Source organism: Phodopus roborovskii, unplaced genomic scaffold (assembly GCF_943737965.1).
Source record: "Phodopus roborovskii unplaced genomic scaffold, PHOROB, whole genome shotgun sequence".
NCBI classification, from domain to species: Eukaryota; Metazoa; Chordata; class Mammalia; order Rodentia; family Cricetidae; genus Phodopus; species Phodopus roborovskii.
Genome location: NW_026126517.1, coordinates 15,864,423 through 15,884,281, shown reverse-complemented (window position 1 = coordinate 15,884,281; position 19,859 = coordinate 15,864,423). Strand labels below are relative to the sequence as shown.

General features: G+C 41.4%; 1 protein-coding gene across 2 annotated transcripts in view; it reads right to left on the bottom strand.

Moving 5' to 3' along the window:
• Msantd2 (Myb/SANT DNA binding domain containing 2) overlaps positions 1 to 18,041 on the bottom strand; it is a 31,726-nt gene extending 13,685 nt beyond the window's left edge. The window contains exon 1 of one of the 2 annotated variants that reach the window (XM_051197100.1): positions 17,170 to 18,041. In XM_051197100.1, coding sequence (XP_051053057.1) covers positions 17,170 to 17,946 — 777 coding nt within the window. In that variant the 5' untranslated portion in view covers positions 17,947 to 18,041. The remainder of the gene's footprint in view (positions 1 to 17,169) is intronic. The other variant, XM_051197101.1, reaches the window with a different exon arrangement.
• Positions 18,042 to 19,859: the final 1,818 nt, after the last annotated feature.

Sequence of the window (19,859 nt, the reverse complement as noted above, 5' to 3'; positions counted from 1 at the left end):
TTCTGCTGTAATTCAAGCTCACCTCTTTTAAGAGGAGTTTAATAGCCTAAGAACCACCATGATCTACATGAAGATGTGAATGAATGACAATGAATCTTCTACAATAAAGGCTTTAATTTTAGTTTCACATTTTAAACTCTTCCTTAAAAATTCCAAAGCAGAATTGTGTTTGTTGAGTGAAACCTATTTTGTAACCCAAAACTTCTTGCTCACCATGAGTTTTGACAGATATAGGAGTATGATATAGTTCAAAGTTATGATGATATTTGATAAGAATGAAGCTAGGAATAAAAGGTTTATGGGGGGGGGGGGGAGATGGCTTAGCAGTTATGAACACTGGCTGTTCTTCAAGAGGATCCAGATTCAATTCCCAGCATCTACATGGCCACTCACAACTGTCTTTAACTCCAATTCCAGGAGCTCTGACACCCTCTTCTGGACATTTCTAGCATTACATGCATATTATGGACTTAAATTTGTGTGCAGGCCAAATATTCATAATAAAATCTATTTTTTTAGGCTGATAATTTAAAAGCATAGGTGATGAGAAAAATCAGATGTAATGGTTCATTCGACATTCCACTTTTCATGGAATAGATGAAACAGGACTTTTTGTTAAATTTTCTGCTTGGACACATTTGCAGTTAATATATGTCTCAATGTAAATGGATGTTCAATGTAGCAAGCAATATACTGCCACATTAAATCTTCACACTTTTTACTTTAAGAATTAATGACTTTAATGGCCAACTGTGACACAGATTTGCAAACAGCAATGTTAGAGTTAATATTCCCTAGTGATATGGTGCCAGTTTTCATTTTACAAGTATTTTTTGAGGGGCTCAAACCTAAATGACTCTAGAGAGTAACTGTACTTTTCCATTCAAGCACACATTATTTGGAATCAATACATAATTTCAACTGAGCTAGATTTAGCATCATAATATAAGAATATAGCAGGTTGTAAGATTCCATAAATCTGAATAATAAAATATTGAGAAATAAAGGCACTTGCCCAGTGTATAAAAGGACAGACACAGACACACAGAACCACGCGCGCGCACACACACACACACACACACACACACACACACAAAACTAAGAGGATTGGAGATGTAGTTGATAGAATGCTTGCCTAGCATGCATATAGTCCTGGGTTTGATCCCTAGCACTACTTAAATGAAGCATGGTGACAAATGCCTATAAACCCTGTACTAGAGACAGGAAAATCAGCAGTTCAAGGTTATCCTCAGCTATATACTAAGTATGAGGCCAGCCTGGGTTAAATGAGATCCTCCCTATTGGGGTGGGGGAAGATGGGGCGGAAACAGGACAAAAAGAGAAAAGAAAAATTATGTAAGCACAGTGGTGTGTCCATCTGGATGCTACTATATGGTTTGGGTATTACATTTATGCTTTATGCTCCAAAAACATTACTGCAGTTGTCAAAATTTAACGAAAGTGGGCTGTTGTAGGAGGAAATAAACCAACTTGTTATAAACACAGGGTCTGGAGTGAGAACGCTTACTCTATTGTCACCACCTGCTAGCTTTGTGACATTAGCCAAATTAATCTTCATGCCTTAATTTCTCCACCTGTAAAGCAGAGTTGAAGAAAGGACTTCATCATAGATTTCTTGTGAACATTACACTAGAAGTAGAAGATTTAAAGCAATATAGCTAATTGCTTTTCTTCAACACGTTAGCTAGTATCATTATTATAAGACATACAGCCACAATGTGTGTATACAGAGGAGCTCATGAACAAAGGTAAACTCAAGTAAATTAAGGTGTTAAGTGTGAATGAATGACACCTTAAAATGAACCTCACTGCCAGGAGTGACCCTACCCTTGGAGAATGGTCCCAAGCTCAACAAGGCCAGCCAGGGCTATATAAAAAGATTCTATTTCAACACCACTTCATCTCTACAAAAAGAACCTTACTACTGCAATCAACATCAAGTGTTGCCAGGCTGGAGGGATGGCTCAGTGGTTAAGAGGTGCCAGGAGGTGGTGGTGTACCGTACGCCTTTAGTCCCAGCACTCGGGAGGCGGAGGCAGGTGGATCTGTGAGTTTGAGTCCAGCTTGGTCTACAGAGCAAGTTCCAGGGCAGCCAGGACTAGAGAAACCCTCTCTCAAAAAAATAAAATAAGAGTCACACAGGAGGGGCAAGGTAGAAGCCAAATCCAGAGTTTCAACTAACCCACACCGACATGTTCTAGAAATGCTACCTTTATTTTTTTCCCATCTTAGTAAAGTCCCTTTTAAGATAATTTGTTTAATGACATAAGCTCAACACACAAAAGGACTTCAGAGTAGATGAGGGTTTGTGACATTGTTATGTAAATATATTTTACCCAGAACCAAATTTCATAAACATCTAGCTTTGTTAACTAATCAATTCCAACAACTTTTAGGCTTAGTATGAATATAAATAACATAATTAACACATTGACATATGAACAAAAAAGGAAAAGGACTCTGATAACTCCTTATCTAGTGAATTAAGCCACAAGAAGCAAGCACAAAAGAAAACTCATTACAAATGGTGAAATAAGGTACATAAAAAAGCCAGAAGATGGAGGTACACATCTTTAATCCCAGCACTCAGAAGGCAAAGGCAGGAGGATCTCTATAAGCTAGAGGCCAGCCTGGTCTATAGAGTAAATTCCAGGACTTCCAGAGCTACATGGAGAAATCCTGTCTTTTAAAAAAAAAAAAAAAAATTGTTTTTTCTGATGTAGATGAATCACCCATATATATTCTTGGAGTGTGATAGATAGAATAAAGCTATCACATTCCTGTTTTGGAGTTTTTCTGTTTTTAATGATTTATTTTCATTGTGTACAGTGGTGTACTGTCTTGCACATATGTCTGTGTTACGGTGTCTGATCCCCTGTAACTGAAGTCAGACAGCTATGAACTGCCATATGGGTATTGGGAATTCACCCTGGATCCTCTGGAAGAATAGCCAGTGCTCTTGCCCACTGAGCTATCTCTCTAGCCTGGAATTTTTATTTCTGAAACATGAAAATATACTGAAATTAAAAGTAGGTTTACTGATTTTGTTGAAAAATAAACATTTTAGGAATGTGTGGCTATGCTATAGTAAAGACATTAAAACTTCTTCCATTTTTTTCTTAGTTTAGTAGTATGGATATATTAGTTATATACACAAAGGGAAACCAACGTGGTTTAATCTTGTTCTAAAATGGGCACAACTCTAACCTCTCAAAGCCCAATTGCTGTTTCCTAAATTTGAGGAAGAGAAAGAAATTACCTGGTTTGGCTCAAGACTGCATACATAGCACGTTCATCAAGAGGAGGTGGGTGCTCTGAGCTAGTCACTGACAGAACAATAATACAGCACTTTGCTGCTCAGTGAGGCAAATCTCAGTGTCACCTGGATGCATACAATGCAAAGAATTAAAAAGCATGAAGACCATTCTCAACAAAACAAAAGCCAACCGACCTATTCTTTATGTAAAAGTACAAGGTATGGTGTTCAAACTGAAGCCAATAACACACCAACACACTAACAGAAGTATCACATCTGAGGGGCTTCTGTCCTGTACTAAATGTTCTTACTTATTTTTGAAATAAGTTTCCACTGTGTAGCCACTCTTCTGACTTCTACTGTCTGCCTCCTACTGTCAAGTGCTAGAATTACAGGAGTAAATCATTTGGTTTGAATTAGCTATTTTAAAATAACCTATTTTTTCAGGACTGAAGTATGTGGGACCATGACAGAGTGCCTACCTAGCATATGCAAGGCTTCAGGCTCAATCCCCATCACTGCAAGAACAAAATTATCTTCATTTTCTATTACAATATAAGATTTGTGGTTTGTTTTTTTAAATCAGTTTTGTAACCACACCTGTAATTAATCCCAGAAATTAAGAGATGAAGGTGGGCCAACCAGAAGTTCTCAGCCATCACTTACATAGTGAGTTACATACATAGTGAGGGCAGCCTGAGCTAGAGATACTGTATTAAAAAAATAAAAGGTAATTTTTTTCAGTGATATACTCCTGGTGTCTTCAATACCTGGCATATGAAAATGGCTCCATAAGTCTTTGGTGGTTGAGTGAATAAAAATTCAAAATTCTTTAAGATTGTGTGTTAGGAGTTCAGATACCCTAACACATTCTTCTTTATAAATCACAACCCAACCTTTCCATGGAGACAAAAATATTTAAATAAATAATAAGCAGTTTTTGACTGATATTTTGGTTTATTAATATCACTTACAAACATAATTGGCTTATTTGAATAAATGAAGTAATCTAAAGGGAAGGTACTGTGAATTTCAGAAGTTTGAGCTATTACAAAAAAGGAGTCTCACAATACTGAGGACCTACAACTAGAAAACACAGAAGTGAAGTAAACAACTTCCTGTCTACTCTACCAATTATACTGAGTCGACAATATTTGCTAACTCAAAATATGTTACTCATTAACAGAGCTAAGAACACGTATAGAAAACTAAAATGGTGACTGCTATCGCTAGGATACCTGAGAAAAGATACCGACTTATGATTTCCACAGGCTCTCAAGGACTCCAAACTACAAATAGGTGATAGCCACAGAGATTTCAATACATGTCTTTTTCCAAGTGCAGACATCTTTCCCCTAGTATAAAGAACAGTAGAAAGGCTCAGCACAAATTACAAACTCCAGTGGCATATGCTTAAGAGGCACTGGCTCATTAGGAATCCATTTTAAACACATATGGAAGTTTCTGTAAAAGCAAAAGTAGGAAGATAGGTAAGAGCAGGGCACATAAATTCTTCCTACAGTGGTAAAATAAAGGAGTATGTCCTTATTCCTGCGATCCTAAAAATTGTTTAAATTCTAAAGCACTTCCAGGTCTGGTGGTGCATGTCTTTAATCCCAGCACTGGGGAGGTAGAACCATGTGAATCTCTGACACCAGTCTACAAAGTGAGTCCCAAGATAGCTAGAGCTACATGGTGAGATCCTGTCTAAAAAAAAAAAAAAAAACACAAATAAATAAAACACTAATAGTACTTGTTAGTTATTTTTGAAACTCAGAGCTCCTTCCTATTTTATTTCATTTTCTAAACATGAAATTCATAGCAGCAGGGGTGGATGGAGTGTGTGTGCCTTTCCCACAAGAGTAAAATACAGCTAATGCAGTGGTTCTCAATCTTCCTAATGCTGTGACTCTTTAATACAGTTAGTTCCTCATGTTGTGCTGACCCCAACAATAAATTATTTTCATTGCTGCTTCATAACAGTAATTCTGTTACTGCTATTAATTGTAATATAAATATCCTGATATACAGGATATTTGTATGTGACCTCTGTGAAAAGGGGGTCACGTCCTGCAGGTTGAGAACTACTGTTCTAATCCAGTCTGGTGACACACTTATATAATCAGAGGATCCCAGAGACTTCAAAGTTGACCTAATCCACCTAGTGAGCACTAGGCCTGTCAAGACTATCTCACCTCAAAATAGTTTAAATGTTTTTAAACTGAGATCTTAGATCTGAATTTAGTTTCTAACCTCTGGTTTAAAAAAAAAAAAAAAAGTAGGATAATTAATCTTCTGTCCACATCTGTTCATACTGGACAGACTGGAGACTAGAAGAAAGTACCTTCCTCCAGGCAGTGGTGGCGCACACCTTTAGTCCCACCACTCAGGAGGATCTCTGTGAATTTGAGGCCAGCCTGGTCTACAAAGTGAATTCCAGGACAGGCTCCAAAGCTACCAGAGAAAGCCTGTCTCAGGGAGGAAGGGAGTAGGTTTGTTGGATGAGGATAAAATGGTCTGTTGGATGAGGATAAAGCCCCTTTTCCTGTATATCACCTGACCTCCAGTTTGTCACCAGTCTCCTTTCTCTTACTACTACTTCCCTTGATTCTTCACTCAACCAAGAGTTCCACTGGAGAATCTGGGACTTCATGCAGCTTGTAATAACTCTAGAGGAGCAGTGTGGGCAGATAAATGATCAGCAGGCAGGTACCAGCAGCACTCAAGTCTGCTGATCTAAATTTGATCCCTGAAACCATAGGCACCAGGCACATATGTGATGCACAGATATATATGCAGGCAATATGGCCAAACATATAAAGTAAACAAGTTTAAATATAAATTAAAAAATGTTAGCAACGGCACAAGGCTGGCAAGATGGTTCCATGTGTAAAAGTGCTTGCCACAGGGCTGACTGACCTGAGCTCAATCTCTAGGATCCACATCGGTAAAAGATGACCAACTCCCAAACACTGCTGTGCTAACTTACACATGTGTCACGGTACTTGAACACCCAAGAAAACACACACATATAAATAAATGTAATAGAATTTTCAAAAAAGAGCACAATGAAAAATCTTGATGGGGGAGGGCGCCTGTAGCGATAGCTCAGTACTTAAAAAGCACTGAATGTTCTTCCAGGACCTGAGTTCAACTCTCAGCACCCATATGGCAGCTCATAACTATCTGTAACTCGTTTCAGGGGACCCAAAACTTCCCATGGCAAAACACAACTGCACATTAAAAAATGTTGGTTTCACCTCTTTCAGGTCTTTTGGGGGCAAGGAGGTACTGATACAGGGTCTTGTGTCATATAGCCCAAGGTGATCTTCTAGCCTCTATTCCCAAGTTCTGGGATTATAGCTCAGCTCAGTCCTCTTGTATCAAACTGTAGGATGGGTTGAGAGGTGAGTTCTAGGCCAGTCTGAGCTACAAAGCAAAACCTTGCCTCCTTGCCCGAGGCACAGAACAAGGAAAAGGGGTAGATGAGAAGTGGGGGGGGGGGTCCTAGTGCTTCAAGAGGGTGGCTATAAGACAGTTGAACAGGGGCTAGCTTAAGTTAAAAGGATGGATGCAAACAAGACACATATGAAAAAGGCCAGTGTGGGGAAAAGGGTTAAGCTGAGCCTGTGGACACAGAGTAACAGATGGTGTCCTAGCCCAGTACCAAGATACAGCAACCTTTATCAGGGGACCTCAAAGTATCTCTGGGCTACTCCATGACCTTTCAAACAGGTCCCTGATGCTGCAGACTCTCCCAGGCAAAGGTTGACACCTACCACTGTTCTATCAATGTGCAAGAGAGCAAAGAAGCACAGCCATAGAATTGCTAGTGTAACATGCTGGTTAATAAGAAACACACAGACAGTAAGTCAGGCAGGCCTCTCTCCAAAAGTAAAGTTTGGGGATGTGGACCAGGGAGGAAAGGGCTTATCCCACTGATGAAGTCTAAGTTGTCTTCCCTTCCCCTTACCCTCCAGCTCTTCTATTCTGCCTTCTCCAGAATATTGTAGGTGCAAAATGTCTGGAGATCTACCACTGTGCTACAGATAGGATAGTTGCAGTGCCTCAGGTTGGGTTACCAGGAGAAGCAATACTGGCAAAGACTGGGGAGAAGGAAAAGCAGTATGACACCAGGGGGCAATAAAGAGGTCATAGCAGGGGCAAGTTCCATCTCTGTTAGGTGTTTCCATATTCACAGTTATTAAAGAGGCTCTAAAGCTGGTCTGCCTATGTTCAAATAGGACAGAACCTATCAGAGTAAAGTGCACATAATGTCAGCAAGTTAAATGTTTGTAAAGCACTTACTTAGAACAGTCTGCGGTACATGCTCAATGCTACATTTATCATAGCACTATATAGTGTAAGCTATCATTATCTTGTAAAACTTATTTCTATTATATGTATGTACATATTACATTAATGTAAGTAATGTGAGTACAGTTCCCAAAGTTGTAAGTAATGTGAGAACAGTTCCCAAAGTATTGAACTACAGTTCAATACTACAAAAAATATGCTCATCGTCGGAAATGTTACCTAGAATTGGTGCAGTCACTCAAATGTCATCACGAAATTACCAGTTTACTCTTTCAGATAGTTCTTCACAACAACAAAGCAACCATTCAGGAGCTCCTAAATCACACCTTCACCACAGGCCATGTACTACATAGCAAATTGTCTTTTAATTAAAAGGCACTGCTTTTTAAATAATCACTTAAAATTTTTTATAACTGAGCCAGGCAGAGGCAGCACATGCCTTTAATTCCAGAACTCAGGAGGCAGAGGGAGGTGAATCTCTTGAGTTCAAGACCAGCCTAGCTAGTTACAGAGTAAGGTTCAAGGGCAGCCAAGGCTGTTGCTGTTATACATGAAACCCTGCCTAGGGGTGGGAAGGTGGGGGGGGGCAGTTTCACTATTTAGAAGGATCCAGATTACATTGCTCCTGAACACCACAAAACTCATCAGCTCTATTGCCTTCTGCCCAATTAAGCACCACACGGGCTTAATATCAACGCCAACACAACCACACACACACTTTACTACCAAGTAACTGGTTCTTCGGGTATAACTCTTTTAATGTAAAGGCACACTATTGTACTTCTCAAACACTGTAAATAATGAAAAAATTAAGGCCTTTATTTCAGACCTTATTACTTAAAGAAACACTGGCTCTCAAAGATCAAGTCCCACTGTTATCAGGCAAGAAAGATATCCAAAAACTACTCAGGGCTTTCCTCTGCTGATTGATCAGGGATCTAAAAACTTTAGGGGTTGGTGTCAAACTGTTGTTAACTTTTAGGAATAAAGTTTGGCCTCTGAATTTGGAATGACCAAAGTGTCAATGGGTTTAAGACATTGCTTCTTTCAAATGTAACTAGAATATTCCTTCTCCATAAATCTGCTAACACCAACAAGAATATTACAAGAGATCTTCAGTTTCAGAGCACAATATTCATAAATTTCAGTCATCTTCATCTTATTCATCTCAACCAGGCTTATTTTTAAATGTGTTTAGATTTATTTTATCTTACATGTATGACTGATACCCACATGTATCTATGTGTACCACATTCTTACCCACCCAGTGCCCATGGAGGTCAGAAGAGGGTATCAGATTGCCTGGAACTGGAGCTATGAATAGCTGTGAGCCACTATCAGGTTGCTGGGAACTAAACCAAGGTCCTTTGTTAATAGAAACAAATGTTCCTAATTGCTAAGCCATTTCTCCAGCCCTGATCTACATTTTTACTATCTGCCTAAAAATGTTTAGAGCATGCATGGACTTCAAAAGCCTTTAGGGACTACACAGCAGAAAATCTTGCACACCATACATAATTCCAAAGTTGCCTGGGCTAATATAACAGCACTGAGGCATGTGGCCATTCACATTTAAATTAAATTAAAAATCCCTCTGCAGTCAATCTGGTTATTTCAGTTATTCATCAGCACCTGTGTTAGTGTCCAATGTATTGGGGTAAAGCAGGTGTAAGGCCTGTGGACTATCACACAGTCCTCAAACTTTGTGTGCCTGAGAGCCAAGAACTTCGTGCCTGCCCTAGTCAACTTAGGTTAGAATACTTTTAGTTCTTCAACTAAAATCACCACCTAGAACAGTAGACCATTTCAAGGCTCCCCCTACAGAGAAATAGAATGGCATGACAGGTGGAAGGAACTCTGATCTTCCCCTAGAGGTCTGCATCTGTAACCAAGGGAGTGCTTTAGAGCCAGGTGGTGGTGACACATGCCTTTAATCCCAACACCTGGGAGACAGGGACAGCAAGATCTTTGAGGCCAGCCTTGTCTACAGAATGATTTCCAGGACAGCCACAGTTGTTACACAGAAAAACCCTGTCTTGAAAAGTCAAACCAAAAGTGTTTTAATACTGCAACAACATTCATATAGTAGTCATTACTTAAAGTGGCTATTAAAAAGTTTAAAACAACTTAATCAAAACTAAATATAATGGAAAACCCAAGGGGCCAGTGGGCACATGTAACTGATAGCAATCAAACTGAACTAACAGATACAAACATTCCCATCATCACAGAAAGTTTTATTGGATGGCAATGTTTATACTACATGGCTTGTTTCATATTTTTCCTTTTTGGGTTTTCAGACAGAATTTCACAATAACCAGGTCATCGGAGCCACAAATGACCTTGAGGTCTTAATCTTCCTGCCTCCACCTACCAAGAGCTGGGATTCTACTGACCTACCATGCCCCCTTTGTCATCCAGAGGAAGGAACCCAAGGCTTACCTATGCTAGGCAAGTGATTCTACCACAGCTCTATACCCAGCTAGCTATACCTATACAATTGTTCAATGTTTCCCTTTCACTTTTCTTGTTTGTTTTGTTTTTTATGGTGGTTAAGACTGAATTTGAACTCAATTTACAGAAATATAACTACAACTATATGAAGGTGGTTTCAGAAAGGTCTGGAAGGAAATCAATGCTGATGGCATCATCCCCATGTGATGGAGTCTCAGGCTGAATCAAAATCAGGCAGCTCACTGAACAGGACATTCATCTCTCTGCCTCCTTACTGTAAACACAATACATTCACAGCTGCCTTAAATTCCTGGCATGACTTCCCTGACAAAATGGACTACTTCTGCAAACTGTGAATCAAAATAAACCTTCCTTCCACAAGTTGCTTTTTTCTTACAGCAATGAAAAAAAGTAACTAATATAGGGTCTCTCTATGTATCCCAGATTAGCTTGGCACTTTTCATGCCATTCATGCCAGACTTGAATCTGCAATCTTCCTGCCTCTGCCTCCTGAGTGCTGGAATTACAAATATAAGCCACCAGGCCCAGATACACATTTAAACTTTACTCTTCATTAAATAAAATGATTTTTTTAAAGCCAGAATATAACTGGGAATCCCATTCATTCACAGTTTTAGTGAGAGCTTGTTACATCTCTTTAAAGCTGAAAGCCCTAGTGTAAGATTCATGAGACAGACAAGGCTTTGATAACTTAGCCCAGGAGGACCTTGACCTCTCCACATAGCCAGGCTGGCCTTAACCTTTTGCTCAACCTCTCCACTGCTGGGAGTACAGGCATGAGCCACCATACTCTGCTCAAAGAAGATGGATTCTGGTGGTTGTTACTGTTTCACACAGTGCTATGGATAGAACCCAATGCCTTACAATGCTAGAAAAATAAATGTTCTAACACTGAGCCACATTCCCAGACCCCAAACAAATAAGCTTCCAAGTGACAAACAAACTTTCCAGTAACAGGAAGATAGGAGAACAGAATTAGAATATGTAACAAATGATAAGAGAAAGATCTAACCAGATCCATTTATGTGGCTTACAACATTCCTGGAGATCTTTCGACACAAAGAAGAAAAGTCTTGTCAAAAACACCAAAGAAAGTCCTCAGGGACCAGTAGGCCATTAAAATGCTTGTACAAGGAGAGCAACATCTTTTGGCTCTAAGTTATTTCAGCCCTATTGATTCTCACAAAGGCAGATGCTAAAATAAAAGTCCATATACATTGTATTGTTATTTGGTTGCTAAACTAACAAAATGTATTTCAATGTACAAATCTAAGCAGTGTCCCAATAAAAACGTTTGTCTGCTAGACCAAAGACTAATCTGACAGTTAACCAGAATGGAACAAACATAGCAAAGGCAAGTTTGTTAGGTCATACACAGTCACCTTGCCTTTCAACTGCAGGCAAAGCTAGACATATACATCTGTTCAGAGACATAAAGCCAACTCTCAAGAGACAAATTTTTGGCAAACATCCAAAAATATGAGGCTTGAGAACAAGGCTTGCAGTGCATCTGATTAACTAACTGAAGTGTGAATATGGCATCTGGCTCAGAAATGAATGCTTTCATGAATTCTAAGTCAAGACAAATCTTTCAACTACTGAGGACACATGGAGAAGATGGCTCCCCTTTTAAGTTATCACACTTACAGTTTGTTGTAGTCCTATGCCACTTAATCAAGTACTGCTCTGAATAGCATCATTTGTGTTTCATACATCTTCAACTCTTCAGTGTGTATGTATACAATCTTCAGCTGGAGTAAAAACACTTATATTACAGAAACTGTATTTAGCAGTTCTGTTTATATTCTAATGACTAAAAGACAGTTCCACACATAACAAACACTTAAGGTCCATTTGGTGAATGAACATAGGAAGAGTTTATAGAAAAAGAACACGCAAGGTAAACAAGACAACACCAAAAGAAAGAGAAAAAAAAGAAAAAACAGCCCCCTGTATTTGTTTATCTGACTCCAAAATTGGGCTGAAATTGTTAGCAAACACATTTCTTCTGGCAAACAAAAATGCCAGAAAATTTCAGAACAATCTGTGTAGCAAAGCAGTTTCAAACACATCTATTTTATCAAAAAGAAAAGAATCTCTACAACTCTAAACAATATCTATATCTGACCTTCAATTAAAAATACTGTAAGCTTAGAAATATAGTCACTTGAACAATATTAAAAAGTTGAACTTCAGGAACAAAATCTAAAAGTTATTAGTATTTATAATCTTAACACTTTCATTGTATAAATAACAAAAACACTCCAGAGAAGTAATATACTTAAAGTAGTTGGGCAAGGGACTAGGAGAGGAGTCAGAATTCCCATGCTTTCTTATGAGGAAGGCTGCTCCATATTAGAAATTATCTAAATGGGGCCAGGCAGTAGCACCACACACCTTTAATCCCAGCACTGGGGAGGCAGAGGCAGGTGGATCTGGTTCTCTGTAAATCTGAGACCAGCCTGGTCTACAGAGTGAGTTCCAAGTCAGCCAAGGCTATATATATAGTAAGACCCAGTCTCAAAAAAAAAAAAAAAAAAAAAAAAAAAAAAAAACACAAAAAAAAGGAGGGAGAGAGGGAGGGAGGGGAGGAAAAGAAGAGAGGGATGGATTATCTAAATGGAAAACTGATTATTATTCATCCCTTTTCAAATCAAGAAATTATTTACTAGAGATGGGCATGGTGGCACAGTCCTATAATCCCAACACTCACAAAGTAGAGAAGCAGAAGGATCAGAAATTCAAGGTCAGCTTCAACTACCTATCAAGCCAGCCTAGGCTACATGAAACCCTGTCTCAAGAAAAATAAAAAAAATGTTACTGATATCCAATCTCTAAATACACTCCACACCCTTTAATATGTACGGGTGTTTTGTCTGCATGTATGTCTGTGCCCCTAGAAGTTAGAAGAGGAAATCAGATCCCCTGGAATGTAGGTGCTGAAGAACAGTACTCTTCTTAACATCTCCATCCTCTTTCCTGACTTTACATAACTACTTACAGGAACTTCAAACATATTACAAAGGAAATATTAACTTATTTACATGGTATTCTTTCTCCCTACAAACCTATTATTAAGAAAGAATAGTTTATTGAGAACACCACAAGGGAACATCGGACCGAAAAGTAATTACTGCATTGCCTACATCCTGTTAAGGTGTTTTGTTTGCTCTGCAATGTTGAGAATGGAACCCAGGGCAATTCCTCATACTAAGCACAAGCTCTAACACCCTAGCCCTGGGCTTACATTTTTAAAAAGCTATATTACTGTATGCAAGAATTTCCTGGTTTGGGGGCTGGAGAGATAGCTCAATGGTAATGGGCACTTGCTTTTGCTAAGAACCCAGGGTTCGTCTCCCAGCACCCACCCACTTCATAGTTTACAACCACCCATAACTCCAGTTCCAGGTATCCAATGCCCTCAATCTAACCTCTGCAGGCACCAGGCACACACATGGAGGTGTACACACACATATGCAGGCAAAACACTCAAATATTATAAATAGCTGTGTGGTGATGGTGAAAGTCGTTAATCCCAGCACTTTGGAGGCAGAGGCAAGTGGATCTCTGGTTTCAAAGCTAGCCTGGTCCACAGAGCAAGTTCCAGGAAAGCCAGAGCTACACAGAGAAACCCTGTCTCAAAAACACTCCCCACCCTACCCCACCCTACCCTCCAAAAAAGATAAAATAAATATTTTTTTTAATTCCCTGGTTCTCTTTATTTATTTTGTATTACTGACTGGATTTCTTGGGGGTTTTTTTTCCAGATTTATTTATGTGCATAAATGCATGCTTCTCTCTCTGTGTGTGAGTGTGAGTGTGTGTGTGTGTGTGTACACTATCATTCCATGTGTGTGAGTGCCCACAGAGGCCAAAAGGAACAAACTCCAGTGCTGCAAACACTTTGAAGCCCTGAGATATCTCCAGCCCTCAGTATTTCTTTCTGCATTTGTCATCAACACAATAGTAACAAGAAGTTTTCAAATTAATTGTTCTAAGATGACATTTCTAAAAGCTGGAACCCAAAGATTTGTCTTTAAGTCAAACTCCAAGAACTTAAGTTCCTAAGTACGATCTCCATTTCCTGGTCAGCTATCTCAAAATTATTGATTTCATTGACTACATTTGCTTCTGTGCTTAAGATCAAATTTACAGTTTTCTAAAGGGACAAAGCTTGGGGATGTATTAACAGTTTTGTTTTGGTATTTGTCCACAGTGTTGGAGATTGACTCCAAGGCCTTGTAAAAAACAGGGAAGCACTCTACCACAGAGCTATAAAGCCTCAGCCCTTTGAAGCTTAACTTAGGTGCAATATTTTTTCAAATTTGGCTCCAAAACCTGTATTTTTAACTTTAATAACACTGCTATAAACTTTTATACATTCAGTCAGTTTTTATCAAATTGACACAAACCTAGACATACCTGAGAAGGTACCTAAAGTGAAAAAATGCCTCCATCAGACTAGTTGTAATCTGTAAGGCATTTCTTAGTTGCTAATTGATGTAGAAGAGACCCGCCCACTATAGGTGGTGCCATTCCTGGCAAGGTCTGTGCCTGGGCTATTAAAAAAGGTAAGCTGAGCAAGCCAGGGAAAGCAACCCAGTAAGCAGTGTTTCTCTAATTCAGCTCCTGCCTACATATTCCTTCCTTGAACTCCTGCCCTGGTGTGGTTGTTTAAATGAAAATGGCCCCCAAAGGCACATGTATTTCAATGCTTGGTCCCTAGTTGGTGCAACTATTATGGAAAGGATTAAGGTGTGTCACTGGGGATGAGGTGTAAGGTTTCAAACGCCCAGCCAGGCCATTTCTCTCTGCCTTCTTGAGGATCGATGTAAGCTCTTAGCTACTGTTCCAGTGCCATGCATGCCTGCCTGCCGCCATGATGGTCCTGAACTCATCCTCTGAAACGGTAAGCAAGCCCCCCAAATTGTCTTGGTCATGGTGTCTCTTCACAGCAATTTAAAAAAGTAACCAAGATACCAGGCTTCCCTAAATAATGGACTGTAACCTGTAAGCCAGATAATAAAACAAACCCTTTCCTCCCCACATTGGTTTTGGACAGTGTTTTATCACAGAAACAAAACAAAACAAAAAAGCCTTCCAAAATTCTTTCTACACTTCATTTGGTAAACGAAGCATTCAATGTCTACTGTGTGGTGGTGTATTGGTGGACAAGACACAGATCAGAGCTTGTCCTTAAAGAATCTTTAATTCTGGCAGAGAATAGCAACATTAACAAAAGACTCTGAGTTCCTTGATCCAAACCATTTATATCGAAGCACTTTACAAATCATTTATCAGCCCGCCTTGTCTGTTAATTGCTGCAGTGTATCAGAGAACCATCATCTCAGAATCTCAAAACACTAAAAGTTTGAGGTCAACTTGGTCTTACCTGTCTGAAAACAGGTAAACTGATCCTCTAAATTCTTCAGAGGCTCAATCTCCTTTCTTTGCTTTAGATTTCCTTCTCATAACTGGACAATGAAGCATTCCAACTAGATATTCCCTGGTTGTTTGAGAAACAATTTTATGGAGAGATTTATATTCAGCAAGGTTTTGATAGTACACTTTGAAAGTCCTATGAATAAAAATCAAGAAAACAGGTATAGTTTACAAATGCCCAAGGCAGTCTCTGAACTCCAGAAAAGTTTGTGGACAGATGCTATTCACAGCAGTGCAAAGAAACTGCCCCAGACTTAATAAGAATGACCCTGAATAGAGAGCAATGAATGAAATACGAAGAACAACGGTTTTTCACTATTACATATTATTTCAATGGCATTCTTGTTTAACGGAGTTCAATATGAATCCTCAAATGTACATTATCAAATAATGTAACTTAACTTTCTAATGGGTCCCAAATTCCTTGAACAGTTGGTAATAATGAAATAGCCAATTCTAGACCAAGTTTTCTAAGTAACAATGTCTTCCAATGAACATCACAGCAGCCAAGACTTCATGAACTCTGGCACAATCTCCCCAATTCAGTATGACTACTCTTAAACTGTTCTCATTGGGTTCTATGGTTGTTTGCTAATCTGATTCTTCTCTGTTATGACTCTTTTAGGCGGGTTTTCATTCCCCAGGAAAAAATGCCTGAACTATCAGAAATGAATACTATAAGTACTATAAATGTTTTCAATGAGAACTGGGAGAAACTTTTAGCAGACCGTAGAATGAGGAAAGGAATGTAACTAAAACACAGCTTCTTGTCTGCAAAGACAGATATGAACGCCTAGACAAATCAAAGAAACAGCAAAGCGATAAGAGGGCTGATGGTAAAATTTAGCCCACATTAAGCCTCCGCATTTAAACATGCAGGTGCACAAGGATGGCCAGATGCACACTGTTTTACTTGTCAGCATCCGGCACCGTTACTAAAGCAGTAAAAACTGGGTGTCAAGAAAGGGCTTCCTCAGAAATAGAAGCCTCTCAAGCCAAGCTAACTTTGAAGAGATCGCCAATCCAAATACCAATGCAACCCTCAGCCAGAGTAACATTCAAGGTGTCCTCTACCTCCACGATAACAATACACAGCCTGTCTTTAAGCCTTTCCAATTCTTTAAAAAGCATCTCAAATCTTGCTAGTCCTTACCACCTCAAATGACAAGCAATGCGACTGACACAAAAGGCCAGCTGTCCCAAGGCTCTTTCTTAAAATTCCATCACTTACTGAACAATCTTACACTGGGCATTCTTCGGGCCCAGGCTGCCCCTCATCAATCCCATCCCAACTGGACAGCTTCAGCCTGAAGAGCCCCTCTACCTGGGAACAAAGCAGTAAGGGCTACAGCACCGGCGACAGTGCGGCCCCGCGCACAATAAGAAACTACCAACTTCAGAGCGCAGGAACATCCTCAATTGGCAAGAAAGAGGGGCGGCGGCAGACACGCCCAACTTCAAACTCAGGAAACCTACGGGCTGGCGGCCATCTGGAAAGAAGCGTCCCTTCCCAGCGAGAGAAGAAAGAGGCGGAGGAGACGAGAGGGGTACCCGGGGCCGGGAGGGGAGCCCCGTGCTCGGCCCGGCCCCCGCCCCCAGGCTCGCTTCCCCGCCTTCTCAGCCTCTGGTTCGCTGTCCCGGGCAGGGCGGCCGGTTACCTTGATGCGCTCCCGGCACTGGGACGGGGTCCGTTCGTAGCCCAGCTCGGCCAGGGCCCGGGACACGCGCTCGTACATGGCCGGCCCGGGGGCCTTGCTGCCGAATACCGTGCCGGCTCCCTCCAGCTGCTGGTACCGCGCCTCCACCAGCCGCTCGTTGCCCCACACAGCGATGAGCGCGTTAGTCTCTGCCGGCGTCCACGACATGCCCCGGCAGGCGGCGGCAGCGGCCGCCGCAGCCCCGCCACCGCCGCCGCCGCCGGGCGAGAAGGAGACCGAGGACGAGGCAGCGCTGCGGCCCCCCAGCCCCAGCCCGAGACCCCCGGACGCCGCGGTCCCCGAGCCCGCCGCGCTGCCCGGCCCGAGAGGGGAGGCTCCCCGCGGCGTGGAAGGGTCGGACAGTGATGGGTTCCCGTCGCTCAGGTCTCCAGGAGAAGCCGGGGAAAGCACCTCCATCTTCGGAATTTTGAGCGGCGAGTTGGCGGGCAGCTCCGAGCCACAGGGCGCAGCCATCTTCCAAGCCGCCGCCGCTGCACCGCCCGGAAGTGACGCAGCCGCGCATCCGGCCACAGCGCTCCCCGGGGCTACCCTGGGGTCTGCTTCGGGGCTGGGCAGCTCGCTGCGTGCTGAGGACGCGGACGACCTGTCTGGTGGGCTCCAGCTGCCGGCAGATCTCCGCTTTATCCCGCGAGCGCGCTGGCGTCGGCCGCTCCCCTCCGGAGGCGTCGGGAGGGGACCGGGAGCGCAGTATCTCGGTGCAGGGAAGGGTGGGGGCATGAGGGCGCGGGAGTGAGGAACTGAGTGAAGCCTCCCCACTTCCTCTCCAATCTCAGCCTCCACGGCAGGGGTGAGACCCGCGAGGGGCTCGAGTTAAGGACGAATTGGCAATCTCTATTTTCCTGTCTCCTCCCCTGTGCCTATCCTCCCTCGAAGCCCGCTTTAGGTACAGAGACTGATGTCCGGAGTGGAGACGTGTGAACCCTACAAAGGGTGTGCCGGGGAAGGCAAGGCGCGAAAGCTGCAGGGAGTGGTTCTGGACGAGGCTATTAAGAGCAGATGTGAGCTAGATTGTGTACGCTTTAGCTTAGAAATTCATCCATTATAGCAAATAATTCCACTTGTTCTGCTAGGCAAACGCCCTACTACTGAGCCACACCCACATGCCCTGGGTTCCACGCCTAGTCTGTTTTCATGTTGCTCTGGTAGGTGTAACCAGTGACAGTCTCTAGATGTCTGCCTTTCTTGCTTTTGTACAGTTTATATAATGGGGGGATGAAAGTTCCAGGGCCCAGCAGAATACCTACTCCAGTATCTCAATCCCCTGCGATTTGGAAGTGGTATATGCTCAATTGAGTGTAAGGAAATGAAAATAATTGCTAGATATGACAGCTCTTGTGACCTGGTGATAAATGAGAGTGTATCAGCCACTCCTGAATATTTCCATCAAGTCTTGAACACCAAAGTAGCACACAGCAGTAAGGTATATCCATATTCCTTTTTTTGTTTGTTTGAATGGTTTTGGTTGTTTGTTTTGTTTTTCAACACAGGGTTTCACTGTGTAGCCTTGGCTTACCTGGAATCTGCTCTGTAGACAAGACTGGCCTCGAACTCAAATCTGCCTGCCTCCAGGCCAGTTTCCATATTCCATATTTCTTAAAGCTGGAAAGCTTAACTTTGTTTATCTAAACTAATGTTTATCTTGGATGATCATTAACCCTTAAAGCCTCTGTAGTGGCTTGGAAACATAACCCTAACACCTAAATTCTATCCCTGGGACCCCACCCAGTGGAAGCAGATAACCAACTCCCATTTGTTGTTCTCTGACCTTCACACTTGTTCCCACAGATACAGAGCAAAACAAAACTTAAACTTCATTTTAAATATGTCTTTGTTTATGTGTATGAATGTTTGCCTGCATTGGGGCAGGGGGATCCCCTGTGGGTGAAGGTCAGAGAAGGGCATCAGAAAGATCTGAAACTGGGCTTACAGGACTTTGTGTGCCATCATTCGAGGTCTTTGAGTCCCGTCAGTAATTACTGAGCCATCTCTCCACCCTCCACACAAGATAATTTAAAAAAAAAAAAGTTTAAATCTCCAGGTTCGGTTTTGTTTTAAAGCAGACTTATAACCGAGGCAGCTGGTTAATGATATTATGAATAAACTACATGGTATGTTTATTTTTTTTCTTGTGTGTGTGTGTGTGCCTCTGTGTGTGAGAGGGGGGAGAGAGAGGTGTTTTTAGCTAACAAATCTATGTTAGGTTTTTTAAAGGAAAAAAAAAAAAAAAGGCTGAGGTCAGCCATAATTACAAAATGGCTATGGTAGTTGTTGGAAAGTCAAAGAATTATGCAATAGATAATAAAGTCAGAGATAACTGCCTTCATCTATCATATTAAAATGCCACCACAGCCAGTTTTAATCCCAGCATTCAGGAGGCAGAGGCAGATGGAGTTCTTTGAGTTCAAGGCCAGCTTGCTCTACATAAGTTTCAGGCCAGAACTACATAATGAGACCTTGTCTCAAATACACACACATACACACATACTGGTACCATAGTTTGTTTGCAGAATAAGGAAGTCTAAAGAAGTTACAGAATTTATTTATTTGGACAAGTTCTACTATATAGTCAAGGATGACCTTAAACTCCTTATCTTCCTGGCTGTACATCTCCTGTATTAATGGTTCCCTTT